Raw genomic sequence first — 16,920 nt, 5'->3', positions numbered from 1 at the left:
CAGATTCTGGTTTTTAATAAATGAATCAGATTCTGGGAAAACAGTTGTACTCATGTTCTGATGTGCTCCCTTTTACAGCAGGTCAACCTTTTAGAAAAGCAGTTCGACAACAAACTCTTGCAAGTCTCATTTATATACACTATTTCCTGTTTATTTTGCATCTCCCCATCTGATAGTCTCCTTTAACTGTACTAAAAGAAAGAAAAAGAAAGAGCAAGAAAAGAAAAAAATTCTAAGAAGAGCAAGAAAATAAAAGAAAAAAAAATCTAAAAGAAAAAAAAGAGCAAGTTACTTGCTCCTTTCTACTTTCATCTTGCTTTTTACTCTTCTCTGTGTGTTATTTCTTTAAAACTACAAGTATGTGCGTAAACGCCTAGGCCTCATTCTCATACATAGGCAGAAGATAACTAAGAGAAGATTTTCAACAATCATCTATTATTTTGTTGTCTTTTAATTTTGGCTATGTTTGTTTGTTATCAGTGGAACAAACTTGTAGTTGTATATATACTCAGGTTTCTGAAAATCAGGCTCCTATCCAAGGTCTCAAGCTGCTTCCAAAAGCGTATGTTACCACTTCGGCCATATTCTATGCAAAATAGAAATGAATGGTTATTAACGAGATGTTCCAATGAGATTTCCTTAGGATTCCTCCTTAGATAGGCCTGCAAAGCAGCTTCACCCAGCGTCTGTGAGATGTCAGCTATCAACAGTTAACGTGGTGGGGGCGCATTGTACAGCAGAGCAGAGGCTGTGGTAGACGAGCATCACTGCTAGAGAGCTGTTCCCGAGCATTAACACCCACGGTGTAACACGCCTAGGTGCAGCTCAGGTCCTGAATCTCTCCATGTTGTATTTATTTATATTTATGATCATTTTGCTGGACAGCTGGTTGTAAGGTCATACGCTGGCCTCACCAGCTGACTCTGATGTGGGATCAGGGCGTAGGAGAGAGGCCGTGGTGTGTGCTGGAAATGAATGAATGATGTGTTTGTGGAGGAGTGCAAGTTAGGAGCCAATGATCTGAGTATGACGTGACATAACTGAAATGCTAAGATTTTACACAGAAGACAGACACATTTCAAAGACAGCTTTGTCAAGGGCATCTTGGTATACATAACTTTGAAAACTTCTCTCTTTACTTTTGAAGAAACCATCTAATCATATACTTTCATACAGGAATCAACTAGATTCCTTTTTTCAAAGTAGTACGGAAAGAAACATCTTTACTATTTTGAAATTTCTCCAATTATATACAAACATAGCTTCTTTGCCAAATGTAACTACTTTTCCTTACATGCTTTGTTCATGTCTTCATTGCTTGCCTGTACAGAACAGCCTAGCATTAAAATCAGTGATCTCTCAATAAAGAATGGGGCTTTACATATAGGAAGCATGCTAGAAGGGCTCGTCCAGCAGCCAACACTTTCTCTATAAGCACTATAACAGCCTCTTGGATGTTTTTATCTCACTATTTTACTGTGAGAGTGACCACTTAGCAGAGGTTCTGAGCTCTGCAGGTCACATGTAGCACAGAGATGCAGATGCTCTACAGGCATACACATTGTAGTAGAAGTTCCCTGAAACATAAATGACAAGTGCCTCCGGTACATTTATTCACGCTCTGCTACACTTCTTCATTTAAGATACTAGCAGGCCTACTTCTCTAACAGTCCTGCTAATTTGGGTGAGAAGGAAGCCTTCTGGCTCCTTGCGATGGCACCCCTTTCTGTCTGCAACAAATTAGTTGAACACACTTTGTTTGCCCAAAGCAGGGGGGCTAATGAAATATTCTGCCAAATAAACAAGTTTACTATTGCCAGGGGTTTTCAGGAGAAGCTTTCTGGATGGAAAAGTTCTGTGAAATATAATAGTAAATACAGATTATTTTAAGCTATTATTGTGACATTCGAACAGGTGATCCCTGACATACAAGCCCATAGACTAGCTCCAAAACCCTATTTTGAGGACGTAATTTTTACTTTGAAAAGATTATAGAAGTCCCCATTTGCTCTTATTTCTGTTTGGACTCTTGTTCAATCTAGTTTTAAGACTGGGAACTACACAACGATCTGAACCTGACTCCCTGTCCATTTTCCTACCTCTTGCTGAGCACAACTCAGGCATCTGTTGAGGGATCTTGGGTTGGGATTCAGGAATTGCCATGTGCAGAGCTGCGAGGTTCATAAACTTGAGTAATCAAGGGGTTCTATTACAACAGGCTGATTGTAAATAAAACCAAAGAAAACAGGAATTGCAACTGCACGAGCTATGCTGTACCCTGAGTTGGCTTTGGGAAATTCAGATGATCCGACTATTGCTGTTGCAGCTTGACAGTGCCAAACAGGATGGTTTATTATTCCTACAAATGATGTGTTGTACACAATACTTTGATCTTGAATTTCAGTTAATTTTTTGAAACTTGGCTATACTTTCTTTTGAAAAGAAAACTTTTTACAACTCAAATTTAAGATTGTTACTCTTTGTGAATAATAGACAAATGAGAAAATCTGTGAAAAATACAAAAAATTCTTACTGTTTTTGTACTTGAAATGACTGCACTCAGATGGAAAGCATGCTAGCATAATCACTTCTTCATAAAGGGAATACCACAAAACTCGCAGAACACCCAGGAGAATGCTACAGCCTCTCGACAACTACTTAGCGGAGAAAACAGTTAAATGATAGCTTCCAAATGAGAGTACAGCTCAGTTCATCCAAAGCATGCAATGAAGAAAAACTACGTGTATCCTCATCTTTCTGCAAGAAATTCATCTCAGCATCTTTGAAAGCACATCTTTGAAAGCAATTCTTATAATAACACTGGAAAAACGTAGCTTACAGCAAACATTTGAGTCCCTTACTGATATATAAGATCTGCTACAAGCAGCACTGATCACATCCACTTTACAATATATATGTCAAATATAGAAGTGTATAGCATAGTCTGCACATGTCTATGAGGACACCATCCACGAGAGCAGAGCTTTCTCACAGAGAAGAACTTTAAGCAAGCATAAACACTTGAGTTCCACACAGGTGTCATATGCTAGTAATGCTTCTCCAAAATAATTAGGCTGCAATTCACCAACAAATGCTAAGCTTGGCAGCACAAGGCAGGGTACTGATTATGTATCCTCAGAAAGTGTAGCTGCTTTACTATGTGTTCATTACAAAAATAAATCATTAGCTAGGTGGTATTCTCTTGGACCTTTTTTGTTACCTACTAGATTTTTAATGGCAAATAATAACTTTAAAAGTTTAACAATTTGTACATTTAAAGGGAAGGAGTCTGCTACATGCAAAAATTGAATTATGTTCCTATAAATAGTCTGTAAGAACATCAGTCAAGATAAGGATGAACAAAGAGAAGGAAAAGGGCTCTCACCGCAAAGTTTCATGTCAGACTTGAGAGAGGGGAGACTACCCAAAGCCTTATTATGTTATCCTGTCAAGCATAGTGAAAGAGCTGAGCTATGACCTTTACTTTCTATTTTATAGAGCCCTAAAGCTTCGAAGAATTAACAGCAGCCATAAATAAGTTCACTTTAAATGATGGGGCAGAGAAAAGGAAGTACCAAGTCCAAGATGTAGGTTTAAAATAGCTTATCATTATACAATGCTTTTGCTTTGATAAGGTCAGTGATAATTGTTTTCTGCAGAGGAAGCACTGCTCAAAACATTCATGTGCAGAAATGCACAAAAACCAGGTGAGTTCTACATGGGTTTCACCAATAAATGATGTTAGCAATAAAGTCGAAAAATGTATAGCTGTTCACCCTCTCGTATCTCGTAGTATGAGTCAGGAGAGAGTTTATACTTGCAGTGAAACAGCATGTTTGCTTAGTACAAGCTGCTTATCAGAAATGTTGGTCAATTCCACAAACTGAAGCTACTTTGATAAACAGAATAACAAAATGTTCTTTATTGAAAAAACAAAACAAACAAAAAAAAAAAACAGTAACAACAACAAAGCCACCCTTTGGGGACCTCCTGAAACTTTGCTTCTTCCCTTAGAAGCTGCTGCTGAACATCTGTGCTCCGACAAGCAGTGTTCAGAAGCTATTTCTCAATCACGTTTTGTCTCTGCATTATGTAATGAGAGCTTCATAAATTATTGCCTTAATAAGGTGTCTGATAATCATGTTCCTAAACACATGTCATCTGTATGTTTCCCAATTGTATAGGTCTGGGACAGGGTTCATGGTAAATCAGTTGTGCCAACCATTGTACAATCTTTGCTTATTTCAGTGAGCACAGCGAGGATAACACTGATGGGCTGCTCGGCCATCCCATCCTCTGGAAGTCATCAGTGAGACCTGTTAATTAAAACAGCTCCCCAGAAGTTAGACTGTTGCTGCCTCTAAACTCCAAGCTCCAAAAGATGTAGGCTTAAATCATGGCTGATTTGGTCAATGAGGTGGTGCCATTAACAGTACTGTCCCACAGCCTGAAGGGAGATCCCAGCACAACAAAATTGACTGAAGCTGGAAGGAAAACATAGAAAAATTGCAAACGATTCCTTCAGCATATATGAAGTAATTATTGATCTTGTGTGGTATCCAAACATGCAGATAAGATGCAAAGAAAATTGTGGAATGTAACCACAGTGGGATGAATCTTGGGTGGCTTTATGTTCCCACGAAATTCAGCTGTGCTCCCAGTGAACACCTCCAGGGATGGGAAATGGAAAGCTGTACATCCATGCACAAATGGAAATACATCTCACTGGGTGAAGCCTGGCAGATAAGTAATTCTTTGGGGGCATCTAAGACACTCGGTTTTGTTTTGGCCATGCACCATTTTAAAAAGCATGCTTTGCAAACACCCCCATTTTTATCATACACTAAGACTAGCCATCTGCCAGCAGCCTAGCGGAACTGCTCGTATGGACATAGATGTGCTGGACAGACATTTCCATTGACTTAGAGGGACTTTCAGTCCTCTGCTAGTTTCACACGTGCATTAGAAAGCTGTATACAATTCACATTAGTCTTCCAAAATATATTGCCAAAACAAACAAGAACTTTTAATGCTGAAGAAATTGTGAATTTAAATTCATTAAGCCCCCACAATACACAAGAGGAATTAGACAGTGGTTCAGTAACATTTTAGCAGCATCCCTGTTCATTTCTGTTATAGGAGAATCCTACACTATGAGGTCAGGAATTCAGGAAAGCCCAATATACACCGCAAGGTTTGCAACAATCTATAAAGCCCCAGTATAGCATGTAAATTTCTATCAATGTAATTTCATTTATTTAACCCAAATTTATCAACAAATATTTCTCTGATTTATTAACAGTTCACCATTTCAGCAATTTTTTTCAGGAAGCATCTTAAGGCAGACCAGGCTGCCATGTCCTAACCCTTCTCAGCTGGCCCCATTGTAAATTCCCTGTGTGGAGCTACTTCCAGCTGGTTAGCTGAAGAAGCTCGATGGCTCCTTTTTGGCTGCTGTACCTCAGGTGGTCTTACTCAAGTGGAATCAAGTGGTTAGTACTTCTGTTTCTGTCCCTGAGCAGTTTTAAAACTACTGTCAAAGACAGTAAAGGTTACACAGCTATGTGCCCGTTCTGCTCATGTCTTTGCTGCCCAGGGTTACTCTAGCTTGCTGCAGGACCAAAGCAGACAGAAAGCTGCGAAGTGCACAGCAGGAACAAAGCTCTTCAGGTGCCTCTGTTCCCAAAGTCACGTAACTGAATAGCAGAGAGCAGTCTGGTAGGCACATTGTGTGCAATAAGTGTAAGGTAGCTTATTAAAGACAGCTGGTCACAAATATTTTGCCTCTAATTCCTGAGAACACTACAAAAATGCTGTAACTGATTACGGAATATCCTCCCCTTGCATGAGAGGTCATTTAAGGATACGCTCACTTCACTACCATTTGATTTGTGCCAAGTTCCTGGTAAGTAAATGTTTTTTTTTTATGTTAGGGCTGCAAAAAAGCTTCTGAGGTAGTTTTTCCAGCAGTAGCTACAAAAATGGCACTTTTAAAAACTTTTCTTCTACATTAAGTGGAGGCCATGTAAGATCTTGCTGAATCTGCATGACATGAAAAATACAGGACATGTGTCTGACTTCAGTGCTTACACATAAAAAGCCATATTGTGCAGCTATTGTTAAACTATGTGCAGCTAGAGAATGATCTCACTGCCCATGTGAATCTACCTAATAAAAGCCTAGTGGGTAACAAAGGGAAAAAATGCATGTGTACCTTTAGAAAGACTGCAGAAAGACCCTTCAAAGGCTACTTTGCATTTAAAGGCTGTTCTGCAAGAGTAGAATATTTTTGTATCTGTCACTACTGACTTCCAAACAGCTGATCCAAGTTTGGAAGGACGGGGAAAAAATTGGAACATGCTTAAGTTATAAAACAGAACCAGAAACCTCAAGTCCAATATAAACAAGTTCCAGGTTTCTGCTCTTGGATGTGCCATAACCATGTTCAGCTAGACAATAACACAGTGCAATGCTTGTGCTTTAAATAGTTAAAGGCAACTTCTTTTCAGGTGAAATCTGACTGAGTTTAGTTCCAAATGAACTCCAGTGAAGTGAAAGATTTGTTTATGCACAACTCATGTCACATAGACACCCTTTCCAGCATCCTGCAGAGAAGCATTGTACGTGCTACCGCACAAAAATCATCTACAGGTCATTCAGAACACATTTTCTATGAGACTGAGATTAATTTCTAATACAAACACACCTATCCTGTGCAACTCTCTGTCATTAAGAGACTGTTTGCTGGTATACTCTGGGCTATCTGTAAGACAGAATTTGCTCCTGGGAAGGAAAGTGCCAGCTACAGGTTTCCAGGATGAGGAGAGCAGCAGGATGGTGATCCACCCTTACCACTTCCGATGTTACTAGGTGTTATTGTGTTAGACCAGACCAGCACCTCTGTGCTAAAAGGAAGATGGTTTGTGGAAGGAGAGTTCTGTGAACTTTCTGCATGTTTTTCCATTAGGTATCCGAGGTTTGTGCCCCGTAGAAAAGGTGTCCCTGATCACTGTATTTTGTGAATGAGGTTGACTGGAACAGCCAAACCATAGCTGAGATTTATTTATTTTTTTGTTGTTAATTACCCTCTGCTCTCCTAACGTATGATCACAGGTTATGCACATTAGCAACTCACTGCCAGAGCAAAACCTGTCTCAGCAAAATGTGATTTCCAAAGAATTGCAGGAGTTAAAAGTTGTTTTTCTTTCTCTGTTTGTGTTTCAACACAACATAACCCAGCCATGTGTCCCTCCTCAGATTCAAAGCAATGCTCCTTCGTCTTTTACACAGATTGTCATCTTCCTCTTCCACTCACTCAGCAAAAGCAAAGGAAAAATTTGGAAAAATTACAGAGAGAGAGAGAATATTTAGCTATGCTGATTATCCCCGCTTCAAAGATGGTGGCGAAGAGGGAAAAACAAGAGAGGATTTTCTTAGGAGATCCTCTCTCCATCAGTTACAATAATGAGATGTAGAGTTTTGCTTTAAAGGGTTGTAGGCTCCAATACCTAAACTCTGTCAATTATTAGCAACAGCTTTATTTCTGTAACAAGGTTGGCAGAGAAATCTTCCCTTCTGAGCCAGATTTCTGAAATACTTGCTCAATTTGTTTTTTGTTCTTCAGTGATGCAAAGCTGTCACTGACTTCCACGATGATGAGTAAATTCTTAGTAAAACCTGATCTTCAGTGGATATATGACCCTAATGGTAGGACACAGTGTTTTTCAATTCCATGAATTTGTATCTTTATTCCCATTGCAAAATAGAGCAGTACATAGTTTTTGATTTTTGTATGTGCTGTATTATACTCTGGGTTGTGGTAACCAGACAAGTACAAATTCATTCTCGGTGATTCTTCTAAACTATCCAAAACATACATATCTCATAGATAAGAGAACAGCTTTCAGGCCTGTCCTGTCATTAATCATTCAGACACTACTGAATGATTAATATTTCATTAAAGACTGGGGGAGGGAGGAGAAAGATACAAGTCTTTCACAGAAAACCTGTGTAACAGTCAGGAGATTTAGGGCTTTTTTGTATCTAATATTATTCAAGTGTGTAGTAAATACAGCTGTCAGCTAATTGGATTCCCCTCAGAATCAGTTTAACTCTTTTGCAGCTGAGTTGATTGAACTCTATTATTCAATCCTGAACCAGTCAGGTAAAAGGACAGAGCAGCAGCAGTTTTGCCTTCCTGACTTCAGTTCATCTTGGAAAATGTAAGTTTTAAAACCTGCTTACTCCTTCCTGAACTTTATGCCCTGTACTTATTATTTCAGTAATTTCTAAGATTAAAATATTTAGAGCATATATACTGTTTGTTTGTTATCTTCAACAAACACAAACTGTCTGTATCCTGGCTTAGAATCAATGCTCTTAACTAGGAACCTTATTCTTGGAAATTGAGTGCTAGGCTGAGGGCTTTGGCAGTACTGTTTAGGAAGTTGTTTTATGTTTTCAACTATGCTTTTTTGGTGTGTTTAAATATTTTTAGGAAAAGTTAAAATGATTCTCAGGAGTTGCAGAGCTTGTTCACAGAAAACAAAAGCAGTGCTTTGCAGTTCCGTGTTGTTCTTAAAACTGTGGGCTTATTAAGACACTTAAGAACACCAGTTTTCAAAAAGGTGTAGAAACAGGCACTGAACTACTTCTCGCTTATTGGTCAGGCTGTAAAGATGACTATTTCACAAAGCTAGCATTTGAAACTGTCCTGAACCTACTTCTTGTTCTAGTCTGAAAGAAAAACCTATGAGAGGTGTTTTTGTCATGCTCAGTAAGGAGAAGAGGTGGAGGGCAGTAGAAAAGCATTATAGGGCAGGATGGCCTTAGAAGCACCCTAGAGCTTTTTGATAAATTGGCTGTATGCCAATGCCAGTGAGTTAGGCATCCAAAGCTAGCCAGCCAGCCATTTCTAACTTCTAATCTAAGTCAAAAACAGGAGGCCTAGCTGCTAGAACTGAGACTGCAGGGTGAGGTGGGGAGGACCGTGTTCACTTAGCCAGCCCTCCTGCCCGTGGGAAACCACCATTGGGGAAAGACCTTTCTTCTTTCAAAGGGCGAGACCCTTTTCTTCTGGTGTCATGTTCAGAGTGTGGGCAGTTCCATGCTTGGTCCTGGCATCCAGAGCAGCCCAGCTGCCAACTTAGAGGATGGACTGAACCAGTGCTACCCACACGTTTCCTGCTGTTACACCCAAGCATAACCTGCAGCCCTGTTTTCTGCTGCTCTTGGGTGGCACAGGAGGCATTAGATCAAGTTTCTCTTCTCGCAGCCTTCTTTTGTGAAGGTCTGGTTCTTCACTAACACTGCCTGCCTGCCACCCATGTGCATACGCCCCTTCTGGAGCCACTGTGTGTGTACAGGCAAGCTAAAAGGAAACCTAGCTCAGATTTTGAGCTAACCAGCTAAGCTTCTGGTAATTGCCAGGTGCTAAAATATAAGATGAAATTTATTTCACTGACATGTGAACTTGCTTCTCCTTATGCCTGTCAATCAGTTTCTTTACATGAGCTTAGGTGGCACCTTGATTTGGACCAGATTCAAAGAAGTTGTGCTTTGTTGCTGTGTTTTAATGTAGTCAGAACAAAGCAGATTTGCTAGAACTGAAAGTGAAAACCATCTTCCTTTTTAAAACCTTACCAATCTAAACAAAGGTCAAATACTTTATTTTTTTTCTAACCTAGTTGTTATGCTGTTGTTACACTTGTGAGAATGACTGCTTTGTATTTCAGAAGGTTGCTTTCAAATACCAAATATATTATGAATTTCCCCATGTTCATATACCCCTGTTACGAATTCATTAGAAAAATTCTGCTTATGGAAATGACATAGTAACTGAGAAGAAAGGGTCCTTAAGTTATTATTTTTTTCTATATGGGTTTCTCAGTGTTGCCCTTAAAATTGTGATTATAGAGACTTAAGCAAGCAAGTGAATGGAAGTAAGTCAGTTTCTTCTACTTATTCAAATTTAGTTAATACTTAATGAATCAAAGTTAGACTAAAAATAATAGATACTAACACATCCTTCTTCAATAAAAATAATAACACATCCTTCTTCAATCTAGTTACCTGAATTGGTGCCTCTGGCAGATCAGGCTGGGCTACTGCAAGGTTAAGCAGGCTTAATTAAAATGTCACTGCCTGAAGTCAGTCTGCCAGCTAGAGACCAACGAAAGCCTTGACCATTTTCTCCTCAACAGGCCCTAACCTGACATCTGTGAGCAAGAACAATGCGCCCAGGGTGGCCGCCTCCTCTTCCTATGCCTGGGCAGCCACGGTGAAGGCAGCTATGACAGTTGAGCAACAGCACAAAGGAGCCACTGTGAAGTCACCTGGCCCATGGGTTTGTGTCACTGCCAGGCTCTCCCAGCAATATTTCAGACTGCAACTGGTGGCCACATCTTTAGCATATGCTAATCAGCACAAACACATTCAATTCTAATAATTGGAAACTTGCTCTTGCATTGTGGTGTAGTGGACAGCGAGCAGAATTAGTAAGTTCAGGAAGAAATTTCGCTGGAATTAAAAGCTTTCTTCTGTGCTTTCTCTGCATGTAATGCAGATTGCTAAAAGCTCTTAGAGGTCACAGTGATTTTCGGGAGGGCTGCAATACACAGGATTCTTCAGGTCCCTGCCCAAAATGTAGTCTTTTTTCATACGTGTTTGTATGTAGCATAATTGAATAAGTTGGTGCCCTCTGTAGCCTCTCAGCACACAGCAGGCCCTGACAGTGCTCTGTGAGGTCCTGGCCTGAGATGGCTATTAGGCTCTGCACCATCTGTTTCTTCCCACTGGTTTATCAGAGACAACCTGGTTTCCAGTGACTCCAGAGAATTGCCAAACCTTTTTAGTGAGCCCACAATGAAAATCAGCTTAAGAGGAAGGAGAACTTTGTCATGTAAATGGTTTGTCTGATTTTCTGAAAGTTGTTTCTATTCTGAGTTTTCTCAGGAGGGGATTTTTTTAATATATTTTTTTTAAACTGGTAAGCCAGTGGAATTTTTGCCTCAATGGGATCACTACAGCTTGGGCCAGAGTGCTGCATTTGTGGATCACAACACAGCCTCTGAGGTCCACGGGAACCTCAGTGGAAAAGAATCTGGACTTGACATTACCCACTGACTCTAAATATAACCTTCTGGTAAACATTAAAACTTCAAGGGCTTTGTGGCTGATGATCATGTTAAACTCCAGGACATGCAGTGAGAGGGTGGGGTGGAAAATATAAACATGAAAAGAAACCTAGGGGGAGGGGAAGGGTTTGTAGGCTGGGGGGAGGGCTCCAGAGACTTTGTTGACTCGTACTTTCTGCCTTGCTCAAGGTTGTCTTCAGTTAGTAAAGAAGCAGCATTTCGAAGGTTGAGCTAGCTTCACTTGCTAGTGTACAGGACACTACAGTTTGTTCTAGCACATTCAGATCTAACAGGGAACTTCAATCTAAAACCCTGTACTCTGAGCGATGGGCTAAGGACGAAAGGCAGATAATGCCTCCTTGGCTGTTCTACCTCGTTTCTTCAGCTTGAAATAGGATAACAAGCATCCTGTAGACTACTGTGTATGTTTGGCACATTTGAGCATTAAAATCTGGCTAAAACAATCAGATTTTACATGGACCAGCAAACAGCCAGAAAACACTGCCAGCTTTCAGTCCTTACCAATGTGGACTGGCTTTAACTGAGTAACACTTGAAAGGTTAGGGATCTCTTTGCCACACTATAACCTCAAAAATAAAGTCTGCCCTTGCTCTGAACACAAAGAGCAACATCTTTAATTTGTGAGCACAGTAGCAGACAACAACAAGCGAGCTTCTAAAGCAAGTCATAAACTGCACCATCCAAATACCTCCAGCACTATCATCAGTATCTCGTAGCCTGCAGTACTGTTCTTCAGTTTGCCCCTAACTACTGGCTGGGGTAGGCATACAGCACATGGAAAAAGTTTTAATCCATGGCAGAAGTTCTTGATTGGTTCTTAGTAACTGGGTTTGGGAGTCACTCTGGCAGCTTACCTGAAAGGTTTAAAGTACCATTTGTGTGCTGCTGATGAGGTGGACAGCCATTACCTGACACCCCTGGCAGGCTGATGCGTATGTGTTACCCAAGTAAGTTTATGGACACTGGAAAGCAGGGGAGACCCAAGACCCTTGTTCTAATCCCATAAAAGCCACTATGTGTTTTGTAGTTGAAACAAACAAAACCGTCTGGAAGTCACTGCATGTTCTGTTAGCTTTTCCAAGTGTCATACTAACTTTTTTTCAAGCCTGTCACAACTTCTTTAAAAAACAATAACAACAAAAAAGCACAAACACCCTAGAAAGCATTCTGCAACATGAGTAAGAAGCATTTAAGCCTGTTTAAAACAGAATCCAAACAGAGAAAGACCTGTTGCCAGCGAGGAGGAAAACTTGGCAGCTTTGTTTAAAGCTTCCCACACAGACACTGGAGACACAAGAAAACAAAGAAGCTCTAGTCCCCGAGGGTCCTGCCACTCCCAGGGCAAAACCAGTCCCTTCCCCGCTTTTTCTCTAGCTCTCACACACATGGTTCTCTTCCTCTGCGCCGTTAGCTACAGCAAGAATGAATTAAGCCCTGCAGATCTGGAAAAAATACAGGAAGTGAAGAGTTAAAAAAACAGACAACAAAAAACTGAGAGAACCTGGAGGCAAGCCAGTGTCCTCGAATGACTCGGCTCAGCGGCAGCCTGGCGCACGGCTCCCCCCGCTCCTCTCCCTGCAGGGCGGACGTGGCCCAGCCTCCTCTTCATCGGGGAGAGGAGTTCCCTGGCTTGGCTTCCAGTTGGTTTGGGAGCCCAGAAACATGGCTAAGTTTATCTCTTGCTTCTAGGACAATGGCAAAGGCCAGAAATAAGTGCAAAAGAACCGAAAGTCAATGGAGAAAATTCCCTGAGAGCGAGCACCTTTTCTCATGAACTCCGAACAGGCAAGGCACAGCCGCAGAGCGCAAAGCAGGGCAGGCTGCCTAGGGTGCCAGGAACATGCTGTTCCTTCAGCCGCGCCGCATGGGGAATTGTCCATCTATATGCTTAAGCTTGATGGGGCTTTCTTCTCTGCCACAGAAAGCAAACATCCTCAGCTTAGAACAGCTCTTCCTTCATCCTAGGAAGGCAGCAGGAAAAGCTAGGTATGCTTGAAGAGGTTTGTTTGGTGTGGGTGAGGCTGCCGCTTCTGAGCTATGATGGTTCAGGAGTCATTTGTAAGGTGTAGTTCTGAGGATCTTTTCCTTAACGTCCTTTATAAGGAAACTGATCACGGATTTTAGTCGACTAATTTGTTGTCTGAAATAACTCAGTTGGACAGCTCACCTAAGTTTGTTCTCATCTGTGTGGTGCTTTGTCATAGACACTATGACCAGTGTCTCCAGCCCAGATCAGTCTCCTCGGTTTTCAGAGCTCCCTGCGCAGCTGTAGGCCGTCCTGTTCCACGACAGAAGGTAGAGGCACCAAGTATGGCACGTCACGGGGCCTTTTTCAATCTAGTACTCCTAACTCTTTCAGTAACTTCTATGGTGCTCGCAAGACTTCAACTTTTTTTAGGTGTATATGTCTGGTAAGTTATGATAGCAACAAAGAAGCAGTCAGATGAGACTTCACCTGCAAGTGAACACTAATCAGGAAGAGATACTGTTTGCATTCAAATGTGTTTTGTTGTTGTTGTTGTTGAAATCAGTTTTTACCCAGTTGCTAAAAGCTTTTTCGGAAGCTGCCCATGTCCCTCTACATTTACGTTCAGTATCTCCTTGTGACTCATATTCAGCCTCTCAGCTGCCTTCCTGCCTGCTCTAGCTTCACAAAATTGCCTTCTAAAGAAAGAAACAGAAACACGGTCATTCGGGTGCCTCTCAAACATTTAATTTTAAACTATTAAGAGTACTGATGCTTGTATGGGAAGTGATAAGCAGGTATAAAGGTACTGACAGGCGCACAGTGTTGGAAAAAGTAGATGGGGGAGGTAAGAAGCATTGTAAAGGGGAAGTCAAAGATGAACCAAACGAGAAAAACAACTAAAAATTACAGTGTGGTAGGATCCACACAGATGACCCACGCACTGTTCCCTGTGATATTAAGTAATAAAAGGCAACATTAGCTTTGAATCTATGCCCAGTAAGGGTTTATTCCCAGAGGGCTTTTGTTTTTTTCCAAGCTTGAGTTCTGAAAGATGAAACCGTAATGGTGGCCAAATACAAGTTTGTTTTTGTTTTTCAACATCTTAATTACCGAGCTGTAACAAATAAATCTTTGGCTGGATTGCAACTAACCTGTGTGGGTCCTTAGATGAGCTTTAAGATGGGAAGATTTGCCATAAACTTTTTCACACCCCACATAGTGGCATTTGTGCTTTTTCTGGGGTGATCCGGGGTCAGTCCAGCTTCTCCCGCGTTTGTTCTTTTGTCTGGGGCTTGGCTCAGTTACTGCAGCCAGGCTAGTAGGTGTGGCTGCTTTTCCTCCTCCACGCTTACCAGCCGAAGACACGCTTTCTTCCCCAAACTCCTTAGGAGCGATAGAAATGTGTATTTGGTCTGTGATACCAAAGGTCTCTGTTTTTTCCATTTTGAGAGCGGGTGAGCTGGGGACGTGCTGGTTCAGGTCTGCCAAAATGCTAGCTACCACGAGTAAGGATGATCCATTGTCCTTCCCGGTCTCTCTGACCTCCCACTCATCTTCTCCGTTTGACGAAGGAGGCATCGCTGCATCAGCTTGGGGACCGGGCTCCCCTTTGGGACTGTGGATAACAGCACGGCTGGACATAGAAACAAGGCACTCTGCTGCAAAATGATCCACGTACGCCGCTGTTGCCATTTTTCATAAGTTTTAAAAGCAATCCAAACCGGAAAAAAAAACACTTATTTTTTCTCCTTTTAAGCGCTCAGGCAAGCAGACCTTCCCCTCTCCTTATCTCCGAAGCTCTCCCGGTAGAAGCCAAGTCTGGTCTAGCAGCCATCGACACCCCGCTCCGCCACGAGGCCGCCCGTCCCGTCCCGTCCCGTCCCTATGTCCCGCGCAGCGGAGCGGGCGGCTGCCGGCGCCGTCTCGTCGCGGGCGCGAGAGGCGAGCGGAGCGCGGCGCTGCCCGCCCGGCCGCGCGTGGCGCGCTGACAGCCGCCGGGGGCGGGGCCGCCGCACGCATCTGGCCGTGACGTCACCGCCAGCACCCCCCCCCCCCCCCCTCCCCGCGAGTGAAAGGAAGCGCCCGATTGGCTGCCGGCCGCGCCGCGGGAGCGCGCCCCGGGGCCGCGCCGCGGGGGACCTCGCCCGCGGGGGTGGTGCCGCAGCGGCACGGGGCTGGTAGAGTGTGGAGGGCTATAAACGGGGCGAGGCTGCGGCTGGAACAAGTGATGGGGGAAAAGGGGGAGAGTCCGCCAGGTGGTCTGCGAAGGTTTTAATAAATTGTGACAGGTTGAGCTGCGTCCCTGCGAATAATAAGCTGTTGAAGTCACTCTGTCAAAGCACTCTGCTGCCCCTCAAGTGTTTAAAAGTACAAATGGAAATCGCTTTTTATTATTATTCTCATTTATCAAGAGATAACAGCTCAGCCAGTTTGTAGAGGTTAACGCCCGAATGAATAAATGGGTTGTGCGTGACCAGCTTACCAAAACTGAAAGAAATGCATCTGAATTCGGGTCTGAACACAGTTACTCTGTGGTGCTTCTTACCTTTGGTTGGATCACGTTCTTTCTCTAGACTAATTCTTGTGAAATTTGTGTCCTTAGTGCAGACGGACCCTTCCCCTGAGGCAGAGCCAGTCAGAAACCAGGAGGGCTTTTTGGAAGCCTTCCTGGATGGAAAGTTTTGGAGTTTGAGGGGGCGTGGAAGGAAGCGAACATCTGTTGCAGAAACTCACATAGTTGTGGTGTTGAGTAAAAAGTTGGTTTCGTGCATGTGAAAACGCCTTATTCAGGAGCAACGTGTGCCAGCACTACCACTGCGCTTTCTAGGCGATGTGCTTTGGGTTCTCATGCACTGCTTCCCCTCTAGGTCAGACCTGTTGGCAACCTGTGCCTATTGTAACCCTCCATGTCTGTCCTGTTACCCTGTGGTGCTCTGCGGGACTCAAGTCCCTGCAGCCGAGGGAGACGCAGGGCACGCCAGCAGCACAGGAAGATGTGGTTTCACGCCGCAATGCGCTACAGCAGTTGATGCAGACGTGTTGTACCATTTGTTCTGCTGAGCACGGCTACAGGAAACGCTCACACGTTGCCAAATAAAGGTCGAGTTTCAGACTCCCCCGTTTATTCCTAAAGGAAATAAACCCAGGGAAAACCTTTTCATGAGGAGACATTGGCTGAGGGTGGCTGCAGCAGACCCACCCGGAAGCTCCCCACAAGCAGCAGTCACCCCTCTGCTCCCCCACCTCGAGGAGAAATGGGGCGAGGAGAGGGCAGGGCTCGGGCCCAGGTTCTCCAGGAGAAGCGGGGCAGGAGTAGGGAGCTGGGGACAGCCCCAGCTCCACGGCGTCGTCCTGCCACCATTTCATGTTGGCCGCCTGCCCTGAGGAGAAACCCCTGGAGGTGAGCCGGGAGGTGTGATTGGCTGCCATGCTTGGGCGGGCTCCAGAAAGAGGCAGAGCAGCCAATCAGAGAAGACCTTACATGCTGCATGTGACTCCCCACAGTGGAGGTGGCCCAGGGCGCCATGTTGTGTCGGGGGCCCCTCGAGGGCTGGGGGCTTCCCTTGGGCGCTGTGCGGTGCTCCTGCGGGGGAGAAGAGGGAGAAGATGCCAAGTCACAGCACAGCTGGGCCTGTGGGCAGCAGCAGGATGGCAAGGAGGTGGCGGCTGGCCGCAGCTGGTGGTAAGGAGGGGTCCCAACCTTGTCTTTTGACAGGTCTTTAGCCTAAAGCCTTGTCCTGGTAGCTGCTCCTGTGATATAGTGCCTCTCCTGTGACATTCATAGTCACAACCGAG

General features: G+C 43.4%; 1 protein-coding gene across 2 annotated transcripts in view; it reads right to left on the bottom strand.

Annotated features, from left to right (window-relative positions):
• The window catches only part of KLF13 (KLF transcription factor 13), a 34,477-nt gene extending 19,381 nt beyond the window's left edge, over positions 1-15,096 (bottom strand). For both annotated transcript variants that reach the window (XR_014318253.1, XM_082769112.1), the window contains exon 1: positions 14,277-15,096. Coding sequence is in view for 1 of the 2 variants with exons in the window: in XM_082769112.1 (XP_082625238.1) it covers positions 14,277-14,817 (541 nt within the window). In the remaining variant the exon portion in view is untranslated. The remainder of the gene's footprint in view (positions 1-14,276) is intronic.
• Positions 15,097-16,920: the final 1,824 nt, after the last annotated feature.

The sequence above is a fragment of the Aythya marila genome (genome assembly GCF_965140915.1).
Source record: "Aythya marila genome assembly, chromosome: 11".
Classification (NCBI taxonomy): Eukaryota; Metazoa; Chordata; class Aves; order Anseriformes; family Anatidae; genus Aythya; species Aythya marila.
The sequence above is the reverse complement of the archived record's forward strand: the minus strand, read 5'-3'. Positions and strand labels throughout refer to the sequence as shown.